Source organism: Heloderma suspectum, chromosome 3 (assembly GCF_057233095.1).
Source record: "Heloderma suspectum isolate Gila_16-S chromosome 3, 16-S_ref, whole genome shotgun sequence".
Classification (NCBI taxonomy): Eukaryota; Metazoa; Chordata; class Lepidosauria; order Squamata; family Helodermatidae; genus Heloderma; species Heloderma suspectum.
Window position 1 is genome coordinate 188,696,193 of NC_139460.1, and position 26,335 is coordinate 188,722,527.

Here is a 26,335-nt window from a genome sequence, read left to right on the forward strand (position 1 = left end):
ATGCTGGAAAATAAATGTCTCTCTCCCCTTGTTGGACATACAGTGTTGACAATCACATTGTGAGCAATACTCACTGGGGTATTGCTAGGCTTTTGGGTATTCTCAAAATCCATAGGCACAGAATTATCACATGGGGAGAAATGTGTCTATTCTCTCTGGTGCAGAAAACAGCAATTACTGACTCTTCCAAACTGGGTTATGACTCATGTCAAGCTGCAATGTACTGATTTTCAGTACTTTATAATGTGAATGATGATTGGTGCATTCCTTCACAATTTTGATACAATATCCTGCATGCTTATGGTATTTATTGCTTTTGTGGAGACTTAAACATGGGGAGAGGTAGAATCTTCAGTCAGCAGATGCTTGACTTCTAGTCCCGGTGCATTTATGTAAGAAGCCCGCTCAATTTTACACTGTATTGGGGGTGTGTGTGTGTGTGTGTGTGTTTTAGTTGAGGTTGCAGCAGAAAACAGTAAACAAGGAATAGTTCAAGCACTTTCCTTCTAGTTTCTTAAGGCTGCATTCTATACCTGCTTACCAGAGAGTAAGCCCCATTAAACTCAGTGAGACTTACTTCTGAGTAGACATGCATTTATGAAACACGGAATGTTTAACATTTTCTGATGTTTAGGGCCAAGCTATATGTTACACAGAAATGCATGCATTTAAACCCCAATGGCTGTTTGAGAGATGGGTAGCTTCAGGAGGAGGTGATTTTCAGCTGAGAAGCAGCAGCAGGAGACTGGGTATGTTCAATTTCCATTGAAAATACCGTCTGTTAAATTTCCCTGTCTTGTCTTGTATACATAATTCAAAGTCGGGAATTAGTTGGTCATCCCTTTTGACTGCCTTCCTGTTGACCAATTCTCATGAAACACACTTCATTGGAAAGCTCTTGACAGGCAGATTCCTCAAATAACAACAGTTTTCACTATAATTCAAAGTTGGGAGTTTATTTATGCCCATAAAGCTTTTCTTTAAAAAAAAGAATTAAGGTATCTTCTATAACAATGTACTATAAAGTTTTATTTTTAATGTCAATAATGTGAAGTATAATTAAACAATATAATTAATTGCAATTTGGAGCAAAATGAAATATGAACACACAGAAGGTCTCTGTACACTTTTATAAACAGAGGTGCAGGCCAAAGTACAATAATATGCCAGTAACGTATAGCCCGTAAACAAATCGTGAAGGGATCTATGTTGCCATGAGTCATGTGCACTCATTGGCAAACCCCAAGAGTGGAGTTTACATCAAGAACATTGTATTTAAGGAACTTTTGTAAAGATAAAAGAGGCATTCTTGGAAATAAGGATGATGCTGCCGGCTGGCACTTCAATTTGCAGTATGTCAGCCTCCCATTTAATTTTTAAAAAATTAAAAAATCTAAAAAATAAATAAAAATAAGGAGGGGCAGGGAGTCTAGCATGCACCAAGGGAAGTGCCCTATTTTATTTACAGATAAATAGGGCTCAGGACAAAGGGACCACATAATGTCCCTTCATATCCAAATCACCATCTTCCTGTCCAGAACAATAACAAAAACCTAGTCAGACTATGCCCCGCTGGATGAGTGGGGGGCCAACACCGAACTCAGGGTCGTCCCAAGCCTAGCTCATGCAGGGAGCCTGTTGGGTAGCCGGATGGCCAACACTGGAGCCCGTGCCAGCTCCCCTGCTACCTGAGGCAGGACAGCACCTGTGCTGCTGCTGACACCCACCGTTGTCACCGCTGCGTCCGTCCACCCCTCCCATTGCTCACCCACGCCTGTCTCCCTGCCCTCCCTCCAGCTAGGTCCATCTTCCCTCTCTGCCTCCCCACCTGCATCCGTCTCCCCTCTTCCCCCTCTGCCCGCCAGCCATGTCCATCTCCCCTTTCCCCCCTCCGCCCCGTCCTTCCCTGTATGGATCTGTTAGAGTGTTAATGCTGTGAATCCTAATCTTATGCTCAACATAAAATATTTCTTACTCACACACACACGCGCGCACACATCTTGTTGTTGTTCGGTCGTTCAGTCGTGTCCGACTCTTCGTCGCCCCGTGGACCATGGCACGCCAGGCCTTCCTGTCCTACGCTGTCTACACACACTATCTATCTATCTATCTATCTATCTATCTATCTATCTATCTATCTGTACATCACAGAAACGCCATACGACTCCAATAAGGAAACTGAACCACGGGTAAGCACTGGAAACTCTGAAACTTCTCACTGTTCAGAAGTGGGGTGTACACATGTAACAATATAATAAAAATAAAATGTAGAGGTATAGATTGGTGAATATCTGTCTTGGCAGTAGTACACATGAAAAGCATCTCAGGATTGTCGTTGATCAGAAGCTGAACATGATTCAGCAATGTGATGCGGCTGCGAAAACGGCAAAGGCAATTTTAGGCTATATTAATAGAAACATATTTTCCAAGTCATGGGAAGTAATAGTCCCATTTATTCTGCTGTAGACAAACCTCATCTGGAGATTATGTCCAGTTCTGGGCACCACACTTTAAGAAGGAAGTACACAAATTGGAATTGGTTCAGAGAGGGCAACTAAGATGGTATGGGAAACATGTTTTATAAAGAAAAGGGGGAGGAACCGGATATTGTTGGAATGTATTTATTTATTTGCAATAGTTGTATACTGCTGCATTTCTAAAACAGATTTAGGAGCAGTGAACGTGTAAGGTAAATAGTAAAAAGATAAAAAGATTAAAACACGATATTAAAATTATGCTTTTTAAAAACAGAATGCCAATAAAAACTGTGGCTGGTCAGTTAAGGAATGCCTCCTGGAAGAGTGCTGTTTTCAGGAGGCGCCAGAAACAACGCAGTGTTAGTGCCTGCCTGACCTCCAGGGGCAGGGAGTTCCAAAGAAAGGGGGCCGCCACGCTGAAGGCTCTTCTCCTGGTGGATTCTAATCAGGCCATAGGTCCATGTGGAACCACCAGGAGCACGGAGAAGTGTAAAGTGAGGGGAGAGCATGATAGCACTCTTCAAATACCCATAGGGCTGCTACATAGAAGAGGACAAAGACTTGTTCTACATTGCTCCAGAGGGCAGGACTAGATCTAATGGGCTTCAGTTACAGGAGGGTAGATTTGGGTTGAACAACAGGAGAAACATCTTGAAAGCAAGAGCAGTTTGACAATGGAACCAAGTGCCAAGGGGGGCAGAGAGCGCTCCCGTATTGAAGGTCTTCAAGCAGGGGCTAGACAGCCATTGGCCGGGAGTGCTCAGACTCTGCTGTATTGAGCAAGGAGTTGTACTAGTCAGCCCTATAAGACACCCCCCCAAGTCTCTGATTCTATGAACCCGGAAGAGGAATGGGGCGGGGAGAGGAAAACAAACACGTTGTTCCTTCTCTGGCCAGTGGATGGATGGCCTTCCCCTGGACAGGATGGTCTTCCGGGGGGCAGGGGGAGTAGCCGCCCAGTGCCTGAGAAGCCTTGGCCAGTGGCAAGGGCAGAGCATGCTTCCCCGCAGCACTGCAGTCCCGGGGAAATAGATGGTTGGAGCTGTGCATTCTTTCTTGGCATGGGGGTGGGAAGCCAGTTCCCCGCAGCTGCTCTTTCTCTGGTGGATGGACGGGGCCGGGCAGGGCTTCCCCTTGCCAAACAAATGCATTGAGACTGATGGGCTGATTTGACTTATGCCCCGCCTTTCCACCAAGAAAATGGTGCCCAAGGTGGCTGACAACCATAAAAAACATTTTTTAAAGAAACTGTAGTTAAAAACAATAAAACAAGTACATTTAAAACACACAAAAATTACAGAATAAAAGCAGCGCCTAACCCAACAGACCAGCTTACCTGTCAAAGGGCTGCTTGAACAGAAATGGCTTTGGCTGCAGAAGGACAGCAGGGAGGGAGAGCTTCTAGCCTCCCTCAACAGCGTGTTCCACAGCCTGGGAGCAGCCACTGACAAGGCCCTCTCTCGCGTCACCACCAAATGTGCCTCTGAAAGCAGCGGCAGCAGCAGCATCAAGAGAAGGGCCTCTCCCTAAGATTTTAAAACTTTGCAGTGGCAGCCTATCTTGCAAGACGCCTACATCCAATATAGATTTAGTATATCCACCATAGAAATCCGCCACTAGTATATAGATTGGTAGAAAAATAGGTTCTCCTGCAGGATAATCATATGTGGCCTGGAGAATCCAAGGAGACAGGCAATGTGTACAGCCCTAAATGAAATAATTATCTCCCAGCCACTGGTGGGACAAGAGGCACAGTTTCCTGGCAACTGCGTATAGTGGCTTGAGCACTGGGAGAGTGAATCGCCAACCACAGCATGGCTTGCTAGGGTCCTGCTGCCTGAGCAGATGAGTGGCATCAGCTCAGTCACCACAGGGAAACAGCAGTGTTCAGAAATGGCCTCAGGTGAAGCCATGAAGTGACCCTCTTCCTTCAGGTTTTTCTAGCTGTTAATATAATCTTGGCTACACACACTTGGCTGCAAAATCTGCCCCTGGTGAGGAGGGATGGACTTGTCACACATGACTCTGTGTTAAGGATGTCTGGAAAAAGTGCTCCAACGAATGAATGGGGAGATTGTTTCTTTTAAAAGAAACAAGACAAGTTCTGTATGGTTCCAGGTTCAACCCCTGGTAGTTCAAGTTAAAGGATCTCAAGAGCCTCTGAGAATGTGCTGCCACTTTGAGTAGATGGCACTGGGTTTGGATGGATCAATGGTCTGAGTCAGTGAAAAGGCGGCTTCTCCAGGTCCACCCATTTCACCAGTCCCAAGGTTGACTGAACCTTGGTTCCAACTGAGCCCTGATTCCTTCAGTCAGATGAATAACGGGGCACTTTAAAAAGCCCATTTCAGTGACATGATGGATCCCCTCCCATGCCTTCTCTGCAACTGCATTATTTTCTTCATTGAGGCTGCTGTTTTGTGGGCAATTGGGACTAAGCCTCATTAAAATAATTGAGATTTACTTCTGAGTAAGCATGGATAGGATTGGGCTGCATAAGTTTCATGGAGATGTTGGAAATGTCATTTCAATAAAAATAAGAATCCCTGCCTCATCTAGCCACCGAACGTGTGAACCGTCTAACCCGGCTGGTGGGCTCGTCAGAAGCAACCCCTTCGTCATCCCCCCTCTTTTTTTCTGAGCTCAATTTCCCACTTGCCAGTAGCAGATTAAAAAAAAATCAGAAACGGGGAGGGACCTCTTCTGTCAGAGCCTATGTAGATTAACCTTTCAATTAGCTGTTATCAAGTCCTGTGTTTTAGTACCAGTCCTTGCGATCTGCGGCCATTTAGCATCAAGAAAGGTTTGAGGATTGTAATTTTTTATTACATTTTTGGGGAAGGTAGGCTGGGGGGAGGAAAGGAGGGAATGAATACCAATTCTGCGCTCTGGTGTGTGTGTATCCCCCTTCTGATTTCCCCCCCATACGATCTGAATATTTTACAACCTTTTTGTGTTTGTGTGTTTCTGTACGTTTCTGTGATTTCCCCTCCTATTTTTTGGTGGGGGTGGGGAAGGGAGAATAAGAACAGAAGCCTCGAAAGGGACAAAAAGGTATTAATATTTTTTAATATCATTGCGCTTGATTTTGCAGAAAGAAGAAAGCTTTGATGCAAACCCCCAAATCCGCTATTTTGGGATTCTTCCCCGCCTTCGCCCCCCCCCCTTCCTTGTATGTTTCTCCTGGCTGGATTTCCTTCTCAGTGTATTTGGGGAAAGGGGGGTGGCGGAGGGGAAAGGGGTTGTGAGTGTTGTTGTGTTCCTGGCTCGGGTTGCTGCGGCCAGGAGGGAAAAGCCAGAGAGACGAGCTGAAGCTGCTGCTGCTGCGATCGCTTTTTCTGGAGCAGCAGCAGCAGCAACAACAACATTCCGCAGGAACCGCTTCTGCAGGAACATCCCCAAGCAGAGAAAAGGAAAGAGGAGGTCAATTTGCAAGCTCAAATGGGGGGAAAAAGCCTGCAGCAATGAGGTTAGAGTTGCAGGAGCGTGTGCGTGTGTGAGAGAGCGAAGTGAGCATGCAATGGATTATGTTTGGTGCTACATGACAAGCCTCCACTGTCCTGTAAGAATATACCCTCTTCTCCCTTTCCTCTGTTTAAAGGGGGCTTGTTATTACCCGACGGGGGACTTTTTTATTTTTCTGCAGCCGGAGGCCCATGCACGTGTTTACAGACACTTCTGCCGGATTCTTGCATTGCATTGCAGTGGCCTGATGCATTTTGAGGCAGGGGTGAGAAGTGGGAGAAGTAGCAGCCCAGCCTGCTGCTGCTAGGAGCGACAGGGTGGCTGGTAATCTTTTCTTCGTGGGTGTGTGTGTTGCATACTCCCACCCCGTGTCTTAGGCTGTAATTGTTTTCTGCAGAAAATGGGCGGGTTAGGGGAGCCCCATGTGCATTGCATATAGCTGGGAGACCTGCGTGAGTGTGCGCGCATATATAGACTTGCAAGGATCTGCATATGGGAATCATTGTCTTCCTATATCGTTGCAGCTGCTGGTGCCAGGCACCGAAGCGAACGAAGGTTATGAATCATGATGAGGACACGTTTATTTGAAATCTTGCCCGACCGGACGGATGGCAAACCGGCCCATGGCTCGTGGCGTGAAACTCAAAATACTTAAGTGCCCGCTTATTACTCTGTGTCGCGCGCCCCTCCGCTCCAGGCACGCTTAAGCGGTCCCCCCCCCCCTTTCGTTTTGGGCCACCGCTCCTGCTTTGCCAGCTAACAAACTTCAGCGGCAGGAGGGAGGTTAAAGGGAAAGAGAAAGGGGTGGGAAATAAGGTTTGATCGACGGCTCCAGCAGCCTATCGGAAGCCTAAGATCGCCATCTCCCCTTCCACCCTTTTCAATTTGTAATTGTCTACCAATGAGAATTGAAGACATATTCCCCATGGGGATGGGCCCTGCAAAGGCTTCACCAGGATCGCATTTTTTTCCTTAAGGGGGGGGAGAGGTGTGATTGACACAGCTCACCCTCCAATGGCCTGGCCCAGCGCGCGTGTTGGGGGTGGCTGATGGTGATGAGGATGGACAGAGCGCAATTGCCAATGAGCACAGCTGGCTAACCGGTAGGCGGGGCTTCGCTGAGCTGCACAGCAAGGGAGGGAGGGGGTGAGGTTTTAATGAGCTCACATTGGGCTGTCATCTAGTGTCATGTCGGATGCGCTGTGTCTGCGAGAGGGCGAAACAAAATGGCGGCGGCTTAAAAAGCGAGAGCGGCGGCGGAAGGGGAAGAAGCGCAGCTTGAGCAGAAAAGTTGGGTGGCGAAGGTGCCAGTAGGGGGCGCAGCTGCAGCACCTGGCGGTGGCCCCCCCTCTTCTCCCTGTCGTCCCCCTCCCAGCGGCGGGGCGTTGCGAGTGCCGCCCGCTGGCGAGGTGAGGCTACAGGCGAGTCGAGGGAGTCGGAATCCTCCCTGCGCGGAGTCGCAGATCTTTAGTGGCGGTGAACTCGGGGGGATCAGCGGGGAGTAGTGAGGAGCTAAATACAGGCAGCCGACTGTGTTCAAAGTGATTTAATTGTATGAAATATAAGTAAAATAAAACCATGGTAGAAAATTCATAAAGAAGCCAGGTCCACTCTACCAGAACTTTCAGCTTTCATTTTAAAATTAAATCTCGGGGGTCTTGGAGACTTCCATAGGCAATAATAGACAAGACCCTGCTCTCAAGGAGCTTACGGTCTAAAATAGATGGGTAAGGTGGAGACACCAGGGTGGCAAGGGATGAACAAGTGTTGCTCACATCCTGGGAGCTCCATCTCTCAGGGTGGTAACGTAAAGGAGAAGACAACACTAGTCCTGAGAAAGCCACAGGGTAAAATTTGACATGGTGGGTTTTAAGGAGGCATTTGAAAGGCGGGGGGCAGGGGGGAGATGACATTGCGGAGGTGGCCTCACTTAAGCTTATCTGTGGTTTCTCTTTCTCCAACAACTCTTGGTGGCTCTTGTCCCCACCGTTCTCTTTGGGCTGATGCGTTTTGGGATTGTTTTTTTATTCCACCCTTCAAGAAACTCAGAGCAGTACATATGTTTCTCCCATGTTATCCTCTCTACAGCCCTGTGAGGTATTTAGGCTGAGAGATAAGTTCGGACCATTAAAGTTATCCTCTGAGCTTCATGAGTGTGCTGGGCTTTGAATTTAGTGCTGAGATCTTCGCATCACACTTTGGCTCACCTGTGCATGTATATGGTTTGACTTGTTTTATGGAGCGGTGGTGGTTCATTCTTTGTTTGATTGCTGCATGTTTTATAAGTTGGCAGTTGAATGTTTGAATGGACTCCAAAGGGAAGAATTTTGTGAGACATGAACATTACGTCTGTTCACAATTGTGTGTCCTCGCCCCTGCTCTTCAATCATATTCCCAGGGTGGTTTACTAAGAGAATAAAACAAAAAAGTAAATACAAAAACATATACTAAAAGCTCTCTCCCCCAACCTGATGACTTCCAGATGTTTTGGAGTACAGCTCCCATCATCCCCTGGCAGCACAGCCCTCTGCAGTGTTGGCTGGGGATGATGGGGGCTGTAGTTTAAACACATTCAGAGGGAACCAGGCTGGGGAAGGCTGATGGAGGGAGCAATCCTATAGCCACAAGACAGTGGCTAGATGGCCATAGGATATGTTGTTTTCCGAGAACCGACCTCCCCCCACTTCCACACTGCCTTGGAGGCAGTGTGGAACAGCCTCATCCTCTGCGCTCACAAGAGGAGCATGGAGTAGCTGGAAAGGGGCATGGCTGGGGGCATTCCGGAGCGAGGAGAGGAGAAATGCCTGTACGACACATCCTGTGTGTTGTATAGCAGCCTCATTCCCCACTCCGTGCTCCCACGGCTAAGCAGCCGCAATCGGCTATCTAGCTGAAAAAGCAGGGCAGGAGAAGCGTGGAGGGAATGATCCCCTCTGCGCTTCTCCTGCCCTGCTTTGGATAGACGGCCACCTATCTAGTTAGGATCTCTCCCTAAAAGTCACAAAACCATAAAAGCTACATAAAGGTTTGGCAGGATTAAAATGTTATCTAAAAAGTCTAGTGCTGAGAGGAGTACTAAATTAGGTGCTAGGTGAACCACTCTGGGGAATGTTCCACAACTAGAGTGCCTCCACTAAGAAGGCCTTCTCTTTGGTAGCCAGCCACTTCATCTTAGATGGCGGGGGGGACACACCTGCAGGAGGCCTTTCCTTGAAGATGTTAATATAGGTACATATAGGATGGTCCACAGCTTGATTCCTCTGCACTTAATTACTGTGTATTTGAAGATTAACAGCTGAATGAATTGACTCTGTTGAAAACCATTTCATCTGAAATCATATGGAACTTCTGTTTCTGAAGTTAAATGTGTGATGGCTCACTCACACATGCAATTTATCACTCGATTTGACATAGACGTGAAACTACTGGAAGAGATTGTCCAGAGTTTGGGGGTTGGGTGTCACCAGTATGCTGATGCCACCTAACTCTGTCTCTTCTTTCCGTCTAAATCCAAGGAAGCTGCTCTATTCTAAATGAGTGTCTGATGTTGGTAATGGACTGGATGAGGGTGAACAAATGGAAGTTTAATCCAAACAAGACAAAGGTGATCTTGGTTAGTCAAAAGACACATCAGGGAATAGTGATTCAACCTGTCCTGGGTGGGGTTACACTCTTCGAGAACACTCAGGCTCACAGTTTGAACCCAGGAGTATACCCATTGAACCTTGATGCTCAGGTTTCAGCAGTGGCCAAGAGTGTGTTTGCATCGCTGAGGCTTGTGCACCAGCTGTTTTATTCCTAGAGATGTCTGATCTGGCCACAATCACACATGCCTTAGTTTCATCCCATTTGGACTATTATAACATGCTGTACCTGGGGCTGCCTTTGAAAACTGTTTGGAAACTTCTGCTGGTCTAGAATGTTGCGGGCAGACTGTTGACTGGGGTTGGTTACAGGGAGCACTTGATTCCCTTGTTACAATAGCTTCACTGGCTACCATTTGTTTCCAGGCACAATTCATAGTGCTAGGTATTATCTATTAAGCCCTATATAGCTTTAGACCAGGCTATCTGAAAGGCTGGCTTATCCCATATGAGCTGCCTGAGTTTTAAGATGTTTGGGGGAGGCCCTTCTCTTCGTACCACTGCCATCAGAGGACGATTTGGTGGAGAGTCAAGAGAGGGCCTTTTCAGTGGCTTCCCAGGTTCTGGAACTCCCTGCCGAGGAAGGCTAGGTTGGCCTCCTCTCTGTTCTTCTGCCAGCAGGCAAATACATTTTTATTCAGGCAGGCCTTTGGCATTTAAGCTGTCTGTTGCTGAAGGGTTTTTTAAGTAGTTGGTGCTATTTATTTCTTTTATTATTGTGTTTTTAATTTATTCATTTTTATGTTACAGTTTATGTTCTGAGAGTTCTAGCCTTAAAGATAGCATTAAAATAATTTTAAATAAATAATAAAATAAGAATTAATTTTAAAATCTGGATTTTATTGCTAGGTGCCTTGAGTGTCATTTTCTGGCGGAAAGGCAGGATATTAAATAAATGAATGAATGAATGAATGCTGCCTTTGTGAAATGGCAAATACATACATGTGAACTAGTCCTTTGGTTCATGACTGAGAGTGCAATCCTATGCATGTTAGGCAGAAAAAAATCTTACAACTCACAGCATTCCTTAGCCAGCCGTGCTGGTTGGGGAATACTGGTAATTGTAGGATTATTTTCTGTTTAAATATGCATAGGATTGCACCCTTAGTTTCTCATCTGTTGAATCTGATCTAGCTGTAGAAGTCCTATGTATGTGGTGGACATGCTCCCTACCTCCAAATGCAAAATAATACATCCTGTTAGTGTTACATATATGGGCATAATATATTCCTTTCCTCCCCTCCCTTGTTTAAGGGAGAAGGATTTGTGAGAAGTGGGCCCACGTTCATCATACCTTCATCTGTAATTAGCTGGGGGGGGGGGCATGTATGTGCCTATTGCTTTTCCGTCATGTTGTGATTAGTATCTCTTGCTGGGAGGAGTGTATAAACTGGGCCTTCATTACTCAGTTGAATGTGTGAACTAACTCCATTGAGAAGCATTGTCTCTTGAGTTGTTGGACGATATGAGTCTTTTCTCTGCGTAGTTCATTTACAAATATGCGAACGTTACTTGATTTTTCAGTAATGTATTGTCTCCTTTTGCACTTCAAATTTCCTTTCAGAAAAGTTGGATAAAATTAGTGCTATGGGTAACTGGTATGTAACAAATTACTCTTTCTCTGTTTTAGGAGTGAAAATTTATGAATTGCAACCTCCCACCTGGAATTGCACCCCCCCGCCAAACCTGGGGAAGATATATCCGAGGAAGATAGAGGTACCAAATACTACAGAAAAATCTCCTCTAAGTAAATGTAACTGTTCTTTACTAGTGGCTTTTGATTATGTTGGTCTTTTATACATGTACAGACCAATCCTAAGCATGTCTACGTAGAAGTAAGGGAGCTTAGTGGGGCTTATTCCACTGCCTCAACACGTCTTAATGCTGTATGTTGCTGTTTATCTTCTTGTTCTTCTCCATTGCTGAATTTATTGGGACTCATTTCCAGGTCGGATAAATCAGATCCTACTTTAAACATACTGGTGTGCAAAAGATGGAGGAGTTAAAGTATCTTTTCTCTTTGTCAGCCCCTACTCACCTTAGTATTTCTAAAAAGCTTTACAGGTACATCTCCTTGTAAAATCTTAATAAATGTACAATGTATAGAAGAAAAAAAATGTGGGCTGCAAATTTATAAAAATGTTCTAGCACCACTTAGCATGTCTGGAACATTATTTTAAACAAAATCTATCAACGCAGTAGGTGTTTGCATAGATAATAGTTAACGTTTCCTGGTAATATGAAGTACTGGCATCAGTGAAAGGGGCATAGGGTGTACCCTGTGCGATGTTAGTACCTTTGTTCTTTCCTCTCTCTGTTGGTGCAGTCCCATGCTAATGTAGGCACTGCAGTAAAGGTCTGTCTTGCCAACGCCCCTGCCTTCTACCTGACAAGGCAAGGGGAAGGGCCTAATTGTGGCAGCGTGCTTCACAGGTCACCAGCAGAATGCAAAAGAGGCTGTTTCACTTACTTCTAACTAACAAAATTTGTTTTAATTTTGTGTTGATGTAGATGGGTAAACAGTGAGCCAAACTTTTAAGTGAATACCTAGACAACCAATACATACTGCAGTGAATTAAGCAAATGTAGGTGATCTTGTGTGTAATAGGCTAAATAATTGCCATTGAGTTTATCGCTATCTTGCAAATAGATTCATAGATGTTTCTTAACTCACTAACAGTGCAGTCCTATCAGTTGCGCCTTGATGATTGGAAGCCCCCAAACTCAGAGGCTTCCAGTCATCCAATGCAGGGTGGGAGGAGCAGTGGAGGTAATCTTTCCTCCCTGTCCCGTCACCCTGCATTTTTCGCTAGATGGACTTTTTTTGCCTTTCTAGCTGGGGCACTTCGAAGGGGGAGGGAAAGAAGCTGGAGAGGCCTCAGGATAGCTCATATCCTGGCCTCTTCAGTCTCCTCTCCTCCCTGCCCACTGAAACGCCCCCTTTTCCCCCTCTCTGAGGTCACTTTTCTGATCTTGGCGAGCAGCTGGTGCGGTTCTTTCCATGATTGCTGTGAGGCGGCAGGGTCGGGGTCATATCTCTGACTCCCCCTTTCGAGGTTGGATTTCTGTCTCCGACCTTGGAAGAGGGAATCCAAACAATTCTATGTCCCCTCAGACAAGTTGCTTGCTAACACTCTTACTAGCTTGCCAGCTCACATATAAAAAGAACCAACTTTTATAAAGCGCCCTTCCTGGTTGTATGGAGGAAATTCTTACTTTCTACAAGTGACCAGAGAAGAGGCCATCTTCAACCCTATGTGTACACAGCAAGGTAAAATGCTTTGCGTCAGACTAGTCTTCCTACAAGGTGCCTGGTAAACTCTTCCAAAAACAAGATTGTTTTAATGAGTACTGCTGGTCAGGACTTATCTAGTACAAGAATTTAGTTATGGCAGCTCTTGTAAATACTAGGGCTTAACTCGGGGAAAATATGAAGTAAGAGTACATGAAAGTGCCACTGAGTGCATTTTCTTTACTACTGAGAAACTAGAGCAACTTTGCCCATTTGGGTTCAGGTAAATAACTTTTGGATCTGTGGGTAGTATTTCTAGAGAAACGTGAGCCCTGGCACCTCTCTTGTTTGTGTGTAGAAATTAAGTATTTGATTGGGTAGAACCCCAAGTCTAGTCTCTCTCCCTATCCTCCAAAGACCTTTGGGAGTCTGTTGCATTTTAATGTTAATGGAGTAAGGGACAGGGCTTCTTCTCAGTACCCCCTCACATCATTGACTAATTGACAGTCCTGAACATCACTAGACGGGAGAACTTGGAATGCATTGGCGATATCTTTACAGGTTTCTTCACAGAAGGGTGTTATTTGAGGGTATTCCCAGAACTTGAAAGAATGATTTTTCACATTTTTTGAAATAATAGTTGCTTTTATTGATTCTACAGATTTAATTCTATTTATAGTTATCAGCTGAAGTAGTTTATATATTAAAAATCCCTTTATAAACTTTGCCTTGAAGAGGAAGAAGATATGTGATAGTAATTATCAAGATTGAGAGCCAGTTGGAATTAGTAGTCTCTAACAGTGTAGTTCTGTGTTTATTTAGAAGCAAGTCCCAGTGAGTTCTGATACGTGGGTGTAGGAATGCAGACATAAACTAGCTGATTAGGGATTTTTAAAAAAATAAATAAGGAAAGTGTATGTTTTTGAATGATGCAAAACTACTCCAAAATCACTGCAGAATTGGGCTCCCCACAGGCCTTGTTTCCCAGCAGAATAACTGGGATTTGGGCGGAAATAACCACTTGCAGTGGCAGTGGTGGAGGTGAGTGGGTACTCTACTTCGTGATGCAGGTTTTCTGGCTATTTCTGAATTGGACAGTATTCCAGTGCAAAGTAGGCTAATTTGCATAATTTACATTGGAAATTTTTCCAAGTGATTAAATTTAGCATGTTTCTTTTACTTGTATTTAGTAGACAAAGCCAAAAGGAGTAAGCCATGTAAATTTTTTGCCCCAATACACCATAAGTATTTGACTTGAAATATTTGAGGGGGTAAATTAAAGTGCACTTAATATGATTTCAATGTTATATTATCTGACATTTTTATTGGAGTACATGTAAAAATTTAACAATAGCATGTACTTCCCTTATATTGTTTAAATGTAAAGAAAAAAGCAAAGGTACTGAAAACTGTTGACACATGAATACATTTTAGCAACTCAAAGAATATGATATACTGACAACCACGCATCAATTTCAATAGAGGTTAACTCTCTTCCACTGAACCTGTTAGGGCACCTTCAGTTTCGCTGTCACTGCTTATTCATTCTATTTCACCCCAAGATATAGATATATATTTTAGTGACATATATCTATTCTCTAGGGATAGGGAGAATACATATACGTATTCTTGCTGCTAGAGATAATTACCTAAAAATATGAATTACAACTTTGAAACTGTCAAGTTTGCCTAATACTATATTTGCAGTTGGTTGTTACTAGTTACTAGTATTCATTGTTCATAGTAATTCATTGTTACTAGTGAACTTATGAAATGGACATTTTTCCATGGGAAAATAAAGCATTGGAAAATTTTGCCTGCAGTGTTTTGGAGTGGGTAGTGTGGCCGCTCAAGCTGTGGAAGTTGCCTACCCCTGCTTTATTTACATAGAGCACCTGTATCTGAGAAGGGTTTGAATTCAGCAGGGTTCCAATATTAAAATCAACATAGTCTTAGGTGATGTTTGCACAGTTTGTTAGCTGTGCTGCAGAAAAATTGATCATCTTGTATCTGTGATTTTGTGAATTGTTGTGAACCGCCCAGAGAGCTTCAGCTATTGGGTGGTATAGAAATAAATAAAAGCATCTTGCTGGAGTTCAGAAGCCCAGTGGTCAGCAGGGTTTTGGCTTCTTCTCAGTACCAAGTCCTTTCGGCTGAGGAATTCAACTGTGGGTAGATGTGGACTGGCAATGCTGCTTGTGGACCAGAGCGATGGCTTTCCATCTATGTTCAGGGGACCCTCGGGTTCCTTGAAAAGTTAGGAGTTCATCAGTTAGAAGAGCAGTAATGGTGGACAAGCGTCTTTGAAAGACAGCTTGTCTAGTGCTGCTGTTTCCTCGATATGCCTACACGGGGGAGAATTGGGTGTGCTCTAGGGCACACTTTTAGTTCATGTAGGATGATCGCTAAGTCTCTTGAACCTTCACTTGCTCCATGTGAATTTAATATGCACCTTCAGAATACTCTCCAGAATCCTCAGCAAGGCTGAAGTTTTCCTCAACAGATACATTGGTGTGGAGAGGGGTTTCCTGAAAATTTGAAAATTGCTGCACTACATTGATCGGTATGATTATTTGTTTATTTCATTTCTATACTGCCCAATAGCTGAAGCTCCCTGGGCAGTTCACAAAAATTAAAACCAAAAAGCTCAGGATTAAACAATATAAAATATAAAAGCATTAAAACTACAATATAACAATACAACCAGAATAAAACCAGAATAAAACCTAGCAGCAATGCAGAGATTTAAAACACCAAACACAGATTTAAAATACCAAATACAGATTTAAAACTCCAAAGCTAAAAGACTAGGAAGCTAAAATTCTAAAATGCCTGGGAGAATTAGACTTTGACCTGGACAGTGGAATATAAGTTGACAATTAAGCATCTTTTTCTGGTCTTTGATGCATTTAAAAATGTTTTCATAGAAGTTATGGTTTGTGTATTGATGAGATTGGGAATTCTGTTTTGGAGTAATGCCTTGATGCTTACAAGCCTAATCAGGCCAGTGGGCTTTGCCTTTAGAGCCTGTGCAGAATCCAAGATTAACTAGTATTAGCACTGGGAATGTTGCTCTACTTGGGAGCTGGCATGCATAGGTATGCAGCCTAGGACCTTCAGATCACATGAAAGCTGGAAAGTGTGCATAGAACACAATGGAATTTACATCTAAGCAATCTTCTTTAGTACTGGGTTGAGTACTAAGTAAGATTGGACATTCTGTCCATATAATGACACAAGTTGGAAGGATGACAGATATATAATTAACCAATCTGTGTATTTTCTAAATGGGTTTTAAACAGTTGCCTGATATCAAGTCTGGAGTGTAAATTTAAAAGAAGAATGTGACCTTTTTTCCTGTGCAGTATATGCCTTCATACATTTAGTTAGTAGTTTTAAGGCACAATCCTATGCATGTTTAGGTGCTGATCCAATTTGCAGATGACACCAAATTGGGTGGGATAGCTAATACCTTGGAAGACAGAAACAAAATTCAAAGTGATCTTGATAGACTGGAGCGCTGGGCAGAAAACAATAGAATGAAATTTAATAGGGATAAATGCCAAGTTCTGCACCTAGGAAAAAGAAACCAAATGCATAGTTACAAGTTGAGAGATTTGTGGCTCAACACTACTACAAGCGAGAAGGATCTTGGAATTGTTGTCGATCACAAGCTGAATATGAGCCAACCATGTGATGTGGCTGCAAGAAAGGCAAATGCTCTTTTGGGCTGCATTAATAGAAGCATAGCTTCCAAATCCTGTGAAGTACTAGTTCCCCCCTACTCAGCACTGGTTAGGCCTCATCTGGAGTACTGTGTCCAGTTCTGGGCACTGCACTTTAAGAAGGATGCAGACAAACTGGAGAGGGTTCAGAGGAGGGCAACCAAGATGATCAGGGGACTGGAAACAAAGCCCTATGAAGAGAGACTGAAAGAACTGGGCATGTTTAGCCTTGAGAAGAGAAGACTGAGGGGAGAAATGATAGCGCTCTTCAAGTACTTGAAAGGTTGTCCCAAAGAGGAAGGCCAGGATCTCTTCTTGATGATCCCAGAATGTAGGACACAGAATAATGGGCTCAAGTGACAGGAAGCCAGATTCTGGCTGAACATCAGGAGAAACTTTCTGACTGTTAGATCAATACGACAGTGGAACCAGTGACCTAAGGAGGTGGTGGGCTCTCCCACACTGGAGGCATTGAAGACGAGGCTGGACAGCCATCTGTCAGGGATGCTCTGACTTGGATTCCTGCATTGAGCAGGGAGTTGGATTTGATGGCCTTGTAGGCCCCTTCCAACCCTACTATTCTATGATTCTAGACAGGAAAAAGGCCTACAACTTGCAGCATGTCCAGCCAGCACAGCTGGCTGGGGAATGCTGCGAGTTTTGAGGCCTTTTTTCTGTCTAAACATGCATAGGATTGTGCTCTTAATGTACTGGCTAAGTATGAAGAGGTGCATGTTCTTTAATAAAATGGTATACATATGTATTCTGAAAAAATGAAAAGACTTCTTTTGTGTAATGAAACTAACCACATGCTTTTTAAAAAACTCTTTAGACTTCTGTGAAGACCTGGAGATACTACCCAGAAAGAGAGATCCATCAAACTGTAGAGATGTCTTCCATCTGGTATAATAGAATGATTCCAACTTTCCATGTTGGTTGATTAAAGATTTTTTAAAACAGTGTTTAAATTGTTCCTGGTTTACCTGGTATCCTAAGGATGGATTCTTGAGTTGGTGTTACAGAGCATGAAGAGAAGTCTGTTCTTCCTTTGGTGAATACTTCTTGAAAGGACCACTAATAGGATTAGAGAGAAACTCTATGGGCAACACATGTTTTGAGGAAGTTATTGGTCAACCATGGTAAAACTTGCTAACCCACTTTACACTGAGTGGATTCTTGAAGCTATACAAAAAGTTAAAAGGCAAAAGCAAAGGCCATCCGAAGAGAGAATTTGTCATGCTGTCTGTGCATCCCATGGATTAGATAAGAAGACTGTTTCTGAACAGTTGGAGCTAAGTGTCCAAGATGGTTCTGTTCTCAAAGTTACCAACAAAGGCCTTGCTTCCTACAAGGACCCAGATAATCCTGGGCGGTTTTCATCTGTTAAATCAGGTGACCTTCCTAAACCTACTGAAGGCTCTAAGGTAACTTGTAATGAACTTCGGAATGTGGATTGGAATAAACTTCTGCGGAGAGGAATTGAAGGGCTTCAGGAACCAAATGGCTCTTCCCTCAGAAACATAGAAAAATACCTGAGAAGTCAACATGATCTTGCAGGTATTTTCAACAACCCTGTGTTTCAACGGAGATTACGACTGGGGGCAAAACGTGCTGTAAATAATGGGAGATTATTGAAAGAAGGCCCTCAGTATAGGGTGAACTATGGTAGCCTGGAAGGCAAAGGAACATATAAATACAGTGCATTGCCAATGTCCCTCCCACCTGTGAGTCTTTTGCCTCATGAAAAAGACCAGGTAAGTACCAAATATATCAATGCAGTCATGTTAATCTTTCTGTATTTTAGGAATTGCTCTTAATATGTGTTGTGTTTGAGTGAGTTTCACTTTATACTAACAAACTTGCTTGCATTCAGGAAGGTTTTATTTAATGTTTAGATTTTTTGAGGTGTGTAGCAGTTCCAGTATTTGAGAAAATAAGTGTCTTGCATATAGATATAGATATTGAGTAGCACTGAAGTTCTTCAAGATTGGTATCTATTGAAGCTAATATAAAGTTTGGAAATCTTAAAAAAAAAAAAACTTCTAATATGTGCTCAACTCCCCTAAAATAAAAATATCTGGGGCCTCAGACAAACTATACTTGTCCTAATGTAATTGGAAGAAGATCAGAATTCAGGTATGTAATTTTATATAAATAGCTGTTGCTAATGTTATGTCATTGCTGCTTGCATTGGTGGTATGAAACATGGGAGCTCAGCCTGGGAAGATTTTTTTTTTTTTTAAGAACAAGTATTTTAAATTCAGTTTGTACCTTAAGAAGTATAAGAGGAAATAATCCCTTTTAGCTTTTGAAACCTTGAAGGATCTTCTCACATTCTCATTGCAATGTGTATCCTACATGATCCATTTCTGTTTCTGCAATATTGCACTTGCTTCCAGCTGCAGGATTTAATGGAATACTGAATTCTTTAATACTGATCAAAGTTGCTGATCTTTCTCCCAGTGACATTAAAGTCTACATTAGAAGAAAGCAGAGCCTCGTGTGGCGCAGAGTGGTAGGCAGCAGTATTGCAACCAAAACTCTCCCCATGACCTGAGCTCGATTCCAGCGGAAGCCGGGTCTCGGGTAGCCGGCTCAGGTCGACTCAGCCCTCCATCCTTCTGAGGTCGGTAAAATGCGTACCCAGCTTGCTAGGGGAAAGGTAGTCACGACTGGGGAAGGCAATGGCAAACCACCCCGCTATAGTCTGCCATGAAAATGCCAGCGTAAGCAGTCGTCCCTCTAGGGGTCAGTAATGACCCGATGCTTGCACAGGAGGAACCTTTCCTTTTCCCTTAGAAGAAAGCAGCAGTGGCATGAAGAAATACAATAATAGGCTACCTTTAGGTATCTCCCTGTGGTCTATTCCTATTTTTTAAAGTGTTAATTAATTGCCAGGTAATTGCCATGTAGTGGATGGTGGGATTCCCATTCCAGTTCTTGTCAGGATAGGGAGGTTCACCCTTTCTCTCCTCAGATTGACCCCTTCAAGGCAGCAAGTTCATCAAGTTCATTTATTGAAGCCCACACTCACCATAGGAATGCGTAACGAAGGTGGTGGTGAACCCAACTAACTCCTTAGCACCCTTCTGGACTGCTATGGTTAGACCACAGTTGCTCACGTGTTGGGTCTCATCTTGCTGCTACGCTTCCCAGGAACTCGTTGCAGTATCTACTGTTTGTGAACTCATGTTGTAGCAGTACAAGAGGAAACTTAGATACTGTTAAACCTAAAGTTATATGTGTGCGTGTAGTCCCCCCTCCTGCATCCAACAAAAAAATGATGGAAGCGGAAGCCAAAGGATCTTAGAATGCAACCGAATTCTTTAATGTATTATAGCATTAGCTGAACTTGGCTAATTGCATTGTTCTTGTAGGAAGAAGATTCATATAGTCCATCATCCCCTTGTTATATCACTTCAAGAGGGCATGTAGTATATACAGTAGGTTGAGAACTGAAAAGGACCTGCCGTATCCTTGTAAATGTCAGGTGTAGGAAAATGTGTGTAATCTGTCCAGTGCTACTTCACAAGAGTATTGTGTGCATTAAGGTGTTTAGAATCTCTTTCTATTGTTTCTGAGACTAAATAGATAAGATCCCTGAGACCACTGTGAATTGGCTAGATTCTCTTGGTTGAACTAATTCTAAAACATGAAATGTGTGACTATAAGCAAAGATGCATAGGTCTGTTACATCTTGGAACCTATGAGAGCTGCAGGGGAAGGGGAGGGTTGGTTTCTCAACTTAAGTTGTATTTTGCCTCCAAAGCTGCTATTGGCCATGGAGGGGAAAACATGCACAATTTTTCTCAAAGTACTTTATTCTGGAGTTGTAGGCCTGTCCTCTTTCTATAACTAATTAATTAAAACACAGATATCAAAGAAGTGGTCTTGATGTTTTTCTTGTTTTTTGCCTGATCCCTTTTGTTGTTGTTCAGTCGTTCAGTCGTGTCCGACTCTTCGTGACCCCATGGACCATAGCACGCCAGGCCTTCCTGTCCTGCGCTCTCTCCCGGAGCATGCTCAAGTTCATATTCATTGCATTCGTGATGCTATCTAGCCATCTCATCCTCTGCCGTCCCCTTCTCCTTTTGCCTTCAGTCTTTCCCGGCATCAGGGTCTTTTCCAGGGAGTTTTCTCTTCGCATTAGGTGGCCAAAATATTGGAGCTTCAACTTCATTATCTGTCCTTCCAATGAGCACTCAGGGTTGATTTCCTTTAGGATGGACTGATTGGACCTCCTTGCAGTCCAGGGGACTCGTAAGAGTCTTCTCCAGCACCACAGTTCGAAAGCATCAATTCTTCGGCGCTCAGCCTTCCTTATAGTCCAGCTCTCACAGCCATACATTACTACTGGGAAAACCATAGCTTTGATTAGACGGACCTTTGTCGGCAAGGTGATGTCTCTGCTTCTTACTATGCTGTCTAGGTTGGCCATAGCTTTCCTCCCAAGGAGCAAGCGTCTTTTAATTTCATGGCTACAGTCACCGTCTGCGGTGATATTGGAGCCCAAGAAAGTAAAATCTGTCACTGCTTCCATTTCTTCCCCTTCTATATGCCAGGAAGTGATGGGGCCAGATGCCATGATCTTAGTTTTTTTAATGTTGAGTTTCAAACCAGCTTTTGCACTCTCCTCTTTCACCCTCAACAAGAGGCTCTTGAGATCCTCTTCGCTTTCTGCCATTAGGGGGTATCGTCTGTGTATCGGAGGTTGTTGATAATTAAGCAGGGTGACAATATGCAGCCTTGTCGTACTCCTTTCCCAATTTTGAACCAATCGGTTGTTCCATGTCTGGTTCTTACTGTTGCTTCTTGACCCTCGTACAGGTTTCTCAGGAGACAGGTAAGGTGGTCTGGTACTCCTATCACTTTAAGAATTTGCCACAGTTTGTTGTGATCCACACAATCAAAGGCTTTAGCGTAGTCAATGAAGCAGAAATAGACGTTTTTCTGGAATTCTCTTGCTTTCTCCATGATGCAGCGAATGTTGGCGATTTGATCTCTAGTTCCTCTGCCTCTTCTAAACCCAGCTTGTACTTCCGGTAGTTCTCGGTTCGCATACTGCTGAAGCCTAGCTTGTAGGATTTTGAGCATCACCTTGCTGGCATGTGAAATGAGCGCAATTGTGCGGTAGTTTGAACACTCTTTGGCGTTGCCCTTCTTTGGAATTGGAATGTAAACTGACCTTTTCCAGTCTTGTGGCCACTGTTGAGTGTTCCAGATTTGTTGGCATATTGAATGCAGCACTTTAACAGCATCATCTTTTAGGATTTTAAATAGCTCGGCTGGAATACTGTCATCTCCGCTAGCTTTGTTGTTACTAATGCTTCCTAAGGCCCACTTGACTTCACTCTCAAGGATGTCCGGCTCAAGTTCAGTGACCGCACTATCATGGCTATCAGGGACATTCAGATCTTTCCTGTAGAGTTCTTCTGTGTATTCTTGCCACCTCTTCTTAATCTCATCTGCTTCTGTTAGGTCCCTGCCTTCTTTGTCCTTTATCATGCACGTCTTTGCACAAAACGTTCCCTTGAGATCTCCGATTTTCTTGAAGAGATCTCTAGTCTTTCCCATTCTTTTGTTTTCCTCGATTTCTTTGCATTGTTCATTTAAGAAGGCCTTCTTGTCTCTCCTTGCTATTCTCTGGAACTCTGCATTCAGTTGGGTATATCTTCCCCTTTCTCCCTTGCTTTTCGCTTCCCTTCTTTCGTGAGCTACTTGTAAAGCCTCATCAGACAGCCACTTTGCTTTCTTGCATTTCTTTTTCTTTGGGATGGATTTCATTGCTGCCTCCTGAACAGTGTTACGGACCTCCGTCCATAGTTCCTCAGGCACTCTGTCTATCAGGTCTAATCCCTGAAATCTATTCCTCACCTCCACTGTATATTCTTCAGGGATATGATTTAGGTCATACCTGAACGGTTTAGTGGTTTTCCTGACGTTCTTCAATTTAAGCCGAAATTTTGCAAGAAGCAGCTCATGATCTGAGCCACAGTCAGCTCCAGGTCTTGTTTTTACTGACTGTATGGAGCTTCTCCATCTTTGGCTGCAAAGGACATAATCAATCTGATTTCGATATTGACCATCTGGTGACGTCCATGTGTAGAGTCGCCTCTTGTGCTGTTGGAAAAGAGTGTTTGCTATGATCAACATGTTCTCTTGGCAAAACTCTATTAGCTTTTATCCTGCTTCATTTTGTACACCAAGGCCATGCCTGCCTGTTATCCCGGTGATTTCTTGACTTCCTACTTTAGCATTCCAATCCCCTATGATGAAGAGGACATCTTTTTTTGGTGTTAGTTCTAGAAGGTGTTGTAGGTCTTCATAGAACTGATCAACCTCAGCTTCTTCGGCCTCAGTGGTTGGGGCATAGACTTGAATTACTGTGATGTTGAATGGTTTGCCTTGGATTCGTACTGAGATCATTCTATCATTTTTAAGATTGTACCCCAGTACTGCTTTTCCCACCCTTTTGTTGACTATGAGTGCTACTCCATTTCTTCTAAGGGATTCTTGCCCACAATAGTAGATATGATGGTCACCTGAATTAAATTCGCCCATGCCTGTCCATTTTAGTTCGCTGATTCCCAAGATGTCGATGTTCAATCTTGCCATCTCATGTTTGACCACCTCCAGCTTACCTTGATGCATTGATCTGACATTCCAGGTTCCTAAACAATATTGTTCTTTACAGCATCGGATTTTCTTTTCACCACCAGACACATCCACAGCTGAGTGTCCTTTCGGCTTTGGCCCAGCCGCTTCACTCTTTCTGGTGCTACTTGGAAATACCCTCTGCTCTTCCCCAGTAGCATATTGGACACCTTCCGACCTGAGGGGCTCATCTTCCGGCATCATATCTTTTAGCCTTGTGATGCGTTCCATGGGGTTTTCTTGGCAAGAATACTGGATTGGGTTGCCATTTCCTTCTCCAGTGGACCACATTTTGTCAGAACTCTCTGCCATGACCTGTCCGTCTTGGGTGGCCCTGCACGGCATAGCTTATGGCTTCACTGAGTTACGCAAGCCCCTTCGCCACAACAAGGCAGTGATCCATGAAGGGGGATCCCTTTTGTATTTTATTCCAAAAGGCAAGTGAGTTTATAAAAGCCCTTTTTGCTGTTGAAGTTAGATGTGGTAAGTCATATCCTATGGAATCCTGGTGCCCTCCAGATGTGGTGTCAGGGCTTAAACTGAGAACAGGAATGCACACTCTAGCCCCACCCCCAACATCTCCATGTGCACTGTCCCCTCAGTTTCCTGACCTTGCTATGTTAAATGGCAAAGTCTGCAGGGGGTTCTACTTGCATTAGCTTGAATGCAAGTAGAACTTCCTGCACAATCAGGAACCCTGTTTTATCAGGATTCCCCATTGCACTGAGAGTTCTGCTTGTGTTGAAGTGAAAACATGAGAAGAAGTGCCCTGCAGAACTGACTGTTCAGGAGAGTGCATGAAGAAGGCTTCTGTCTACCTCTGTTCATACCTGATTTATATCCAGGCACAAGGATTTTATTTGATCCAGGGAAGAAATTGTGGATGCAGCTATACTTGGGTTCAATGAATGCATGTACAATCAGGACCAGAAATATTGGAACATGGATAACTGTTTTGGTAGTTGGCCTCTGTACACAACCACATTGAAGTTGAAAGGAAACACACCCAGATGGGAGCGAAGTCAGGACTTTCAGCTGTAATTCAAGGGGTTTGACAAAAGTGGGGCACTAACCATTCAGGAAGTACAGCCAGTGGCATACGCACACACCCAGCGTCGGGGGCTCATAAGTAATGGAACAAATGGCTGACAAGCAGCTGCATGACCAGGTGTGACCTGTTTCCTGGATACCTCATGACCAATCAAGCAAATAAAAGGCCTGGAGTGTTCTGAGTGTTACATTTGCATTTGGTAGCTGTTCACTGGAACTCCCAACATGAGGTCCAAAGAGGTGTCCTAAACGCCTAAAAAAGCCTGCCCAGTTCTGGAATAAGATTCTTTGGACTGATGAAACTAAGATTAACTTGTGCCAGAATGATGGGAAGAGAAAAGTATGGAGAAGGAAAGGAATACCTCATGATCCAAAGCATACCACATCATCTGTCAAACATGGTGGAGGCAGTTTTATGGCATGGATATGTATGGCTGCCAATGAAACCGGGTTTATTGATGACCTGACTGATGATAAAAGCAGCAGGATGAATTCTGAAGTGTAAAGGGCTATATTTTCTGCTCAGACTCAGCTGAATGCTGCCAAACTGATAGGACACCGCTTCATATTGCAGATGGCTAATGACCCCAAACATACAGCAAAAACTACCCAAGAGTTTCTCAAGGCAAAGAAGTGGGGTGTTCTTCACTGGCCGAGTCAGTCACCTGATCTCCACCCAATAGAGCATGCTTTTCACTTACTGAAGACAAGACTGAAGGCAGAAAGACCCACAAACAAGCAGCAGCTGAAGGCAGCTGCAGTAAAGGCCTGGCAAAGCATCTCGAGGGAGGAAACTCAGCATTCGGTCATGTCCACGGGTTCCAGACTTCAGGCAGTCATTGACTGCAAAGGATTTTCATCCAGGTATTAAAGGTGATCCCTAAGTTTGAAATGATGTTGGTTTGTTCCATTACTTATGAGCCACCAACGATGGGTGTGTGTGTATGCCACTGGCTGTACTTCCTGAATGGGTGGTACCCCACTTCTGTCAAACCCCTTGAATTACAGCTGAAAGTCCTGACTTCTTTCCCATCTGGGTGTGTTTCCTTTCAACTTCAATGTGGTGGCGCACAGAGGCCAACTGCCAAAACAGTTATACTTGTTCCAATATTTCTGGTCCTGACTGTATAGTTGTGTGAACTGATGAACACATGTTCCACTTTATGTAACCATGTTAAGTGTAGCTCCCTGCAGGATTCCTGGAGCACAACCCTTTTTGGCCCTGAGGAGCTGCCATAGGAGATTCTGAAGAGTTTTTTATGAGGCAATTCTGAGGGAGAGTAGAGCATTTGAGAGAGGAAAGAGACTGGGGAGACCACACAGAAAATGAGTTAATAAAAAGCACCAGCTAGAGAAGGTAATGGAGGAGAGAACTGCAGCAAAATACCTTTCTAAAGCATTCATCCAGCAGCAGCTTTGAGACCAGGGGGTGACAGGCTGAGACCCACAGCTGCTTCTCAGCTGAGAGCTGTAGAGCAGCAGATGGGCTTGAGAGGAGAGACCCTAAGCACTTGTGGATAAGTAATTTACTGGACTCCTTCCTCACCTTATTTTTTGGCTTCATTTTGTTTAGAGTCTTACTTTAAATTGTATGGTTATCTGAATTGTTCCTTTTGCTTTGTTCCCTCTTTACTCTCCTTATTAAATAAATTCAGGTCAGCAAATATTTTTGGTTTTTCCCCAAGTTTCATAGGACGGTCTTTGGTGGGTAGACACATTTAAAAAAAAACTCTACACAAGCGGACTACTTACATTTATAATGGTTTATATAGAACTAGTACATTTCCCAGAGAGCACAATCCAATGCAAACTGCACTGAAACTCTACAACGTATTTCTGTGTAGAGTAGCAACAACAGTGCTAGCTACAGGTTTTTGAGGGCCCTTGGACAAGACACCCTCAGTAGGCCCCTTTTCTTACTGAGTTTACCTTCTCACCACCATTATCTAGGGATGTCCATTGCTGGGAAACCCGGCCCTCCTTGGGCTTGCTGGATTACCATGGTGCGCCTGACTTGGCTTGCACTTGTGAGCTGGGTCACATTTTTTCCCCAAAATCGAGGAACGTTTTCCTTTTCTAAAGAAATTT

The 26,335-nt window shown here is 43.9% G+C and overlaps 1 protein-coding gene across 9 annotated transcripts in view; it reads left to right on the top strand.

Annotated features, from left to right (window-relative positions):
• The first annotated feature begins 5,143 nt into the window (after positions 1 to 5,143).
• The window catches only part of KAT6B (lysine acetyltransferase 6B), a 182,844-nt gene continuing 161,652 nt past the window's right edge, over positions 5,144 to 26,335 (top strand). For 3 of the 9 annotated variants that reach the window (XM_084845189.1, XM_084845196.1, XM_084845197.1), the window contains exons 1-3: positions 7,082 to 7,351; positions 11,217 to 11,302; positions 17,376 to 18,297. In XM_084845189.1, the coding sequence (XP_084701315.1) occupies positions 17,680 to 18,297 (618 nt within the window). In that variant the 5' untranslated portion in view covers positions 7,082 to 7,351; positions 11,217 to 11,302; positions 17,376 to 17,679. Of the gene's footprint in view, positions 5,281 to 5,679; positions 5,947 to 6,466; positions 7,046 to 7,081; positions 7,352 to 11,216; positions 11,340 to 17,375; positions 18,298 to 26,335 lie in introns of those variants that run through there. The other 6 variants (XM_084845193.1, XM_084845199.1, XM_084845190.1 and 3 more) reach the window with 5 other exon arrangements.